Below are 7500 nucleotides of genomic sequence, written 5' to 3' on the forward strand. Positions count from 1 at the left end.
CACACACACACACACACACACACACACACACACACACACACACACACAGAGCCTGACGATAATCTGAGTCCTCAAGATTACAGCCGTAATAGGGGGGAGATCGACTCTTGGAGCTCGCTAAGGTTTTTCCACACACACTGACAAACGAGCTGTTGCATATGTGCGTGCATGTACAGGCAAACACACTGTGTGCGAACACATACACACACCTGGACACAATCACCCCCACACATCACATACAAAACACACACACACATGTACACACAGACATACACATACACTCACATGCCCCCACCCTCCCACACACACGTACACACACACACACACATACATACACACTTACACACCCCTACACAAGTGGGCACACACACTGCACTGCTTATTGAATGTCCGAGGCCTTGCGACCCTGAAAAACTTCCGACAAGACCATTTTAGCAAAACTCATCTTAACGACGGGCCTGTAATTAATATGCAAATCATCACGGAGAGCAAATTAATTAAACTGCGGTGATCTAAAAGGCTCTGAAGCCTTTCTCTTTCCCTCTCTCTTTCTCTCCCTCTTTATCTCCCTCTTTCCCTCTCTCTTTCCCTCTCTCTTTCCCCTTTCTCTTCTCCTCTCCTTCTTCTCTCCCTCTCTCTTTCTCTCCCTCTCTTTTTCTCTCTCTTTCTCTGAAGCCTTTTTGAACAGTCTTTCATTAAAGGCCTTACACTCCCCACCCCACTCCCTAAGACTATTCAGCACATCGCTCACCTGTTGCCCAATGAGGAGATTCATCTATTGTCCACCCCCGCACATCCACAGACAAATCCCCTTCATGAAACGCCAAATTTAATCATAAGCACGGAGGACCGGTGTCTCGCCAAAAGACAGATGGCCTATTCTAACTATTGTGGCTTAATGGTGTTTTATAGGTGCTGCTGGCCCTATAAAAAATGAATTGACTAAAATTACTGAACTGAAATATGTACTGATGTAAATTTGCAACAAACCACAGGCTGTTGAAACCTCAAACAAAATGACCCGTCATTCCTCGTCAAGCTTAATGTGGAGTTTTCCAGATTAACAGGCCATGGATACAACAACAGATAGTTCATATTAGGAGAGAAATCTGGATTTCATTTCGTTTTTATCAATCCCTCTGTTTGCTCTTTCCGTCTCTCTGTTTCTGTCTCTCTGTGTCTGTGTCTGTGTCTGTGTGTGTGTGTGTGTGTGTGTGTGTGTGTGTGTGTGTGTGTGTGTGTGTGTGTCTCTCTCTCTCTCTCTCTGGGATAGCTTTTATGAGCTTGTTTGCAAATTCTCGTCTGGCGCGGGCCGGGTGCATTGGCATGAGGCTGACATGTTTGCTTTTCCGTGATTGACTTTAATAAGTTCCTCAACGCCGGGCTGTCCCGCTGATACGTTTACTGCTCCTGGAAAGGAGAGACTCCATGAAAGAGGAGTCTATGAAAATCCAATAGGTGAGCGAGAGAGGAGAGGAAGGAAACGAGCCCCAGAGCTGGAGCCTAACGGCGCCTCAGCGGGAAGGCTTAACGTGCCTTCAAGAGAGACAAGCTAGCGCGCTAACACACTAGCAGACAGAGCTGGAGCCTAACGGCTGTGTGTGTGTGTGTGTGTGGTGTGTGTGTGTGTGTGTGTGTGTGTGTGTGTAAGGCTTAAAGTGCCTTCAAGAGAGACAAGCTAGTGCCGCTCACACAGTTAGCAGAACTCTGCCTCAGTGGAAGGCTTTAAAGTGCCTTCAAGAGAGACAAGCTAGGGCGCTAACACACTAGCAGAACTCTGCTCTTCTGTTCAGTCTGTTTTCTTCCCAGAAGAAAGAGTGTTACACTCCAAGACTTTTTATAAATGATTACGAATCTATCTAGATAAAGGCAGTAAATACGTAGTTTCAGTGACCCTTCTGGGAAGCGTCTAAATGGAATGCTTATCTGAACAACACAACTCAAATTATCCCCCACCTTCACAATTGCAGTCATTTGCTTACAGGATTTCAGTCTTACTCTCCCTCATCCTACATTCTTGGGTCACTCTGTCCCCTCTCTCTCTCTCTCTCTCTCTCTCTCTCTCTCTCTTCTCTCTCTCTCTCTCTCTCTCTCTCTCTCTCTGTCTGTCTGTCTGTCTGTCTGTCTGTCTGTCTGTCTGGTCTCTCTCTCTCTCTCTCTCTCTGTCTCTTCTCTCTCTCTCTCTCTCTCTCCACTGCTCCTGCTCTTCATCTCTCCTGCTGGGATGAGCGCAGTGACCCCTCAACGGTCGGACACGTGCACATCCGTCCCAGACTGTCCTGTCAAGCATTTCCTGTTGACCCCTGAGCCTCTGAAACTCTAAACAAGCTTGTAAAAAAGGACCCTGGCGTGAGGGGAGGGGGAGGGAGGGAGGGATGGAGAGGAAGGGAGAGGGGGAGGAAGGGAGGGCTAGATGTTCAGACGTAACCTCCTTGCAGAGTGGCTGGCTGGCTGGCTAGCTGGGGCGGACTCCTCTCCAGACGTTTACAGAAACCTCACCCTTTCCCCCCAAAACAGGAGAGTGTGTGTTTACAGAGTGTGGTGCTGTGTGTGTGTGTGTTTGTGTGTGTGTGAGAGTGTGTGTTTACAGAGTTGGTGCTGTTTGTGTGTGACTGTGTCAGATGGTTTATGCACAGATCCACCCCCGCCAGCTCTGACAGTTTCCTCACCTGCGATGCCACCCTGAAGTGTGTGTGAGTGTGTGTGTGTGTGTGTGTGTGTGTGTGTGTGTGTGTGTGTGTGTGTGTGTGTGTGTGTGTGTGTGAGTGTGTGTGTGTGTGCGAGCATGCATAAGAATAAATCTCTGCAACTCTGCAGGTGGAGCAGTGGGCCTACCTGCAGCAGCAGCCTCTGGAAGGCCAGGCTGGCGTCCCAGCGGGTGAGGGCCGGGTGGCGCAGCGTCTGGGCGGTGGCGAGGGCCAACTGCAGCACGCCGGCGTGGTTCTCCACAGCCTCCGTCTGGCCCTTGAAGAGCTGGGCGTAGGAACTGATCTGTTGAGCTGTTACACGACCTGTGGAGAGGAGGAGAGGAGATCAGAGGAGTGGAGGAGAGGAGAACAGAGGAGAGGAGGAGAGGAGAACAGACGAGAGGAGAAGAGGAGAACAGAGGAGAGGAGGACAGAGGGGAGGAGGAGGAGAAGAGGAGGACAGAGGAGAGGAGAACCGAGGACAGGAAAAAAGTGGAGGGAGTAGAGGAGAGGTGAGGAGCAGTAAAGATGAAGGGATGAAGAGAAGAGAAGAGACAAGAGGAGAAAAGAACAGAAGAAACATATACACAAAAAGAAGGAGAAGAAAAACAAAGAGTGGAGTGGAGGGAAGAAAAGGAGGTGAAGAGAGGAGCGCAAGATGAGAAAAGAGATGAGAGTAGGAAGAATGGAGACAGAGGAGAGCAGTCAGTGTCTGAACAATAATTCACTCCATTCATCACAAACACACCTCTCCCAGAGCCTTCACCAACACACATACACACACACACACACACACACACACACACACACACACACACACACAAGACCGATGGCGACTCACAGATATGGGTCATAAATCACATTGATCAAATATCTCAACACACACGCACACGCACACACGCACACATGCACTAGCACACACACACACACACACACTCAGAACCTCTCTCACGGTGGGAACTGTGCTCCGTAATAAGAGAACAAATACACAGACCCTCCAGAAGAATAACAGTTTCCCTCCACATATCACACTGCGCTCTGGTGAGTGTGTGTTTGATATCATGGCAGAGCATAATATTATCTCTGGGAAACTTTGGAGGATACAGGGGGGCACAGTGTGTGTATGAGTGTGTGTCTGTGTGTGTGTGTGTGTGTGTGTGTGTGTGTGTGTATACGTGTGTGTGTGTGTGTGTGTGTGTGTGTGTGTGTGAAATGACTATGAGCCTCCAGAAACTCTCCCTCATGAAGAATGTGATCTCTGTTAATGACTTCAATCTTGAAAAGGCAGTCATCTCTACTAAATTTAATTTCTCTCTCTCACACTCTCTCTCTCTCTCACTCTCACTCTCTCTCTCTCTCTCTCTCTCTCTCTCTCTCTCTCTCTCTCTCTCTCTCTCTCTCTCTCTCTCTCTCTCTCTCTCTCTCTCTCTCTCTCTCTCTCTCACTCTCTCTCTCACTCTCTCTCACTCTCACACTCTCACACACACACACACACACACACCCACACCCACACACACACAGAATGAGAAAGAGAGATAGATACACACACACACTAAACCCCTAGTAAACCTGCACAGCCCTAAAGGGGCTCCGTTAAGACACAGGAAAAGAGGAGGGGAGGTGAGTGTGTGTGTGTGTGTGTGTGTGTGTGTGTGTGTGTGTGTGTGTGTGTGTGTGTGTGTGTGTGGTGTGTGTGTGTGTGTGTGAGGATGTGTGTGTGTGTGAGAGGATGTTTGTGTGTGTGTGTGTGTGTGTGTGTGTGTGTATGGGACTGAGAGGCCATGTGTGGATAAGTGGTGGGTGGTGGTATCTGGGTGAAGGGTGAGGGTGTGTGGTGTTGGGGAGTGTGCCACTGCCACTCCACCTCCACCTCTGCCACCACCGTGCCAACACCACCACCACCACACTGCTTCTGCTGCTGGTTGGACTGCTCTACCACTGGCACTGAAAACACCCCTGCCTACTCCCTCTGCCACTCCGCCTCTGCCTACTCCCTCTGCCACTCTGCCTACTCTGCCATCACCTCTACCACTGCCTACTCCCTCTGCCATCACCTCTACCCCTGCCACTCCGTCTCTGCCACCCTGCCTCTGCGTCTGCCTCTGCCACCCTGCCATCACCTCTACCCCTGCCTACTCCCTCTGCCACCCTGCCATCACCTCTACCCCTGCCTTCTCCCTCTGCCACCCTGCCTCCGCCTCTGCCTCTGCCTCTGCGTCTGCTGCTCCTGCTGCTCCATGGAGCTCAGAACCAGTCCCAGATGTGGGAGTATTTCCTGTTGAGCTGCATGGCCAATGTTTTCTTTAGCGCCGCCAAACAGATGATGGAAGGGGGGGGTATTGGAGGCCCGGGTGGAGAAGAGATGTGTTGGGGTGGGGGTGGGGTGGGTGGAAGGTCGGGTGGAGGGGGGGGGGTTGCTGGGGTAAGAAAAGCAAAAAAGAAAAGCGTGGTTGTGATGAGCGTGTTGCTGTGTATGGATCCTGGATGTTGAAACCAATCAGGGAGTGCTGAGGAGTCAGACAGAAACTTTTGACAGCTGACGGACCACACAGTGTGGCCACTGTTGAAGCTGCACTTCATAACGCTAACACTACAACTCACTGGGGGGCCGAGTGATCCAACACAAAGCAAACATGAGCATTCTGGGTGATGTAGTCTTTGCACCAGGCGGCTAGGCATCGGCCAAACAAGCCCGCCGGGGTGGCACAACCAGGAGGGCACAAAAGGTGGCACTGTGCACAAAGCAGTGAATCAAGATCTCTCCGGCCAAACACTCAAATATTGTTGAGAAATGGACTGTGGTCTAGAAATACCCAGCCAATGAAAAGGCCTATTGTGAACTGATTCAGCTGCAAAAAATCCCTGGCAAAGGACCCAAGAATCACTTCTAGCTTAATGTGCCAACCATAATTCAACTCAGGACAGGGGAATATGGGGGGGGGGGGGGGTTGGGAAAGAGACATAGTAGCTTAGCCCCCAAAGGCTAGGAGCCGACACGAAATAGGGGCCAACGACATTTTATCCCGGGATTACAAAACCACGCTAATTAAAACAGAGGGGCGGACATCTTGGACGGCCACGGAGCAGAGAGAGAGAGAGAGAAAAAAAAAAGAATGTTAACGGAAAATGAGACAAAGAGCAGGGTGACCATGATCTAGCCCCGGGGGCGAAAACAAGAAAGGTGAAGGAGGAGGGCCAAGAGTGATCCATTCCTCGAGGAGGAGACGAAGGCGAAGACGAAGGAGGGAGCACGGGAGCAAGAGACGACTATAATTCTGCTTTATTTATTCTGCCGGAGCGGGGAGAAGACTGAGGAGCAGAAATTTATGACGATAGGACTGGAGCCGTTCCCAGACTGTACAATGGCGAACATCGAAGACACACACCACAACAACAACCAAAAAAAAGATAGAAACATATGCCAGGTTACCTACCGCACAAGCACAAACACAAACACACACACACACACACACACACACACACACACACACACACATATGTATCGCGGGAAGGAGACATATTTGTCTGCTTGTGCATGTGTCTCTGCCTGTGTGTGTGTGTGTGTGTGTGTGTGTGTGTGTGTGTGTGTGTGTGGAATTTCCTCTCTTAGAAACATGTGCACAGCAAATGGAAACGTATGTTATTTCTTTTATTCAAAACTCAAGTTTGAAATATGAGTGTTATTTCACCATTGAATAAATGTTCGTAATTAAAGAAGTGTGTGTGTGTGTGTGTGTGTGTGTGTGTGTGTGTGTGTGTGTGTGTGTGTGTGTGTGTGTGTGTGTGTTTACCCAGTTTGATATGTATACAGTACGATTGTTCTGGCACAGTTTCTGCTGTTCTGGCATGGAGTTCAGGAAATAGCTGCTATTTGATGCATTGGTTTGGCTGAGGTGTTGTGTGAGTGTGTGTGTGTGTGTGTGTGTGTGTGTGTGTGTGTGTGTGTGTGTGAGTGTGTGAGTGTGTGTTCGGCCCAGGAATTGCTTGTCTAATAATTCCCTTCTTGTACAGTAAGAAACAGCCTCACTGCACTGCACTGCACTGGGGTGGTTGAGCCATATGATCTAGAGAGAGTACAGGTCCTGTCAACACCGAACACAACCGTTACAACACAACCATACACACACACACATGCACACACACTCATACACACACATCTTTCACAAACACACACAAACACATACACATAAAAAAACGCCTTTCAGGCACACAGGCCAACACGCACACGCACACACACACACACACATACACACACACACACACAGGCCAACATACACAGGCCAACACGCACACACACACACACACAGAAGGAGAGAGAGAAAAAGAGAGAGAGAGAGAGAGAGAGAGAGAGAGAGGGAGAGAAAGAGAGACTAACACACACAAATGGACACAAACCAAAGCAAAGGTCCTCTGAGAAAGGGGATCATTCGAGTCCTGTCTGTGTGTGTGTGGACAGAGGTAGTGGATGATTAAGGCACAGCCCTGACATTGTACTTCGCCCTTGGCCTTGGTTGGCTATGAATGGCCTGCAATCCCACCGCAGTGCCTACAGCTGTGTTACCTCCAACTCCATCCATATCGAGTGTGTGTAAGAGTTATGTGTGTGTGTGTGTGTGTTTTAGTATGTTCCCACTGGTGGGTCCTATTCCAGAACAGCTACTCAAAGAGACAGAGGTGAGGGCTTGAAGATACGGCAGGTAATATCAGAGTGTGGCCTGCTGCTAGGATACGGCCTGTCAATCACAGCGAGGTGGGCGTCAGGGACCCTGCAGGGGGCACGAGAGTATTGGACGATGTGAGCACAGAGCCAGTC

General features: G+C 49.7%; 1 protein-coding gene across 1 annotated transcript in view; it reads right to left on the reverse strand.

Moving 5' to 3' along the window:
• The window catches only part of scfd2 (sec1 family domain containing 2), a 145955-nt gene that overhangs the window by 116801 nt on the left and 21654 nt on the right, over window positions 1-7500 (reverse strand). Inside the window, exon 4 of the mRNA XM_031574378.2 lies at window positions 2836-3011. Within this exon, the coding sequence (XP_031430238.1) occupies window positions 2836-3011 (176 nt within the window). The remainder of the gene's footprint in view (window positions 1-2835; window positions 3012-7500) is intronic.

Source organism: Clupea harengus, chromosome 10 (assembly GCF_900700415.2).
Source record: "Clupea harengus chromosome 10, Ch_v2.0.2, whole genome shotgun sequence".
NCBI lineage: Eukaryota > Metazoa > Chordata > Actinopteri > Clupeiformes > Clupeidae > Clupea > Clupea harengus.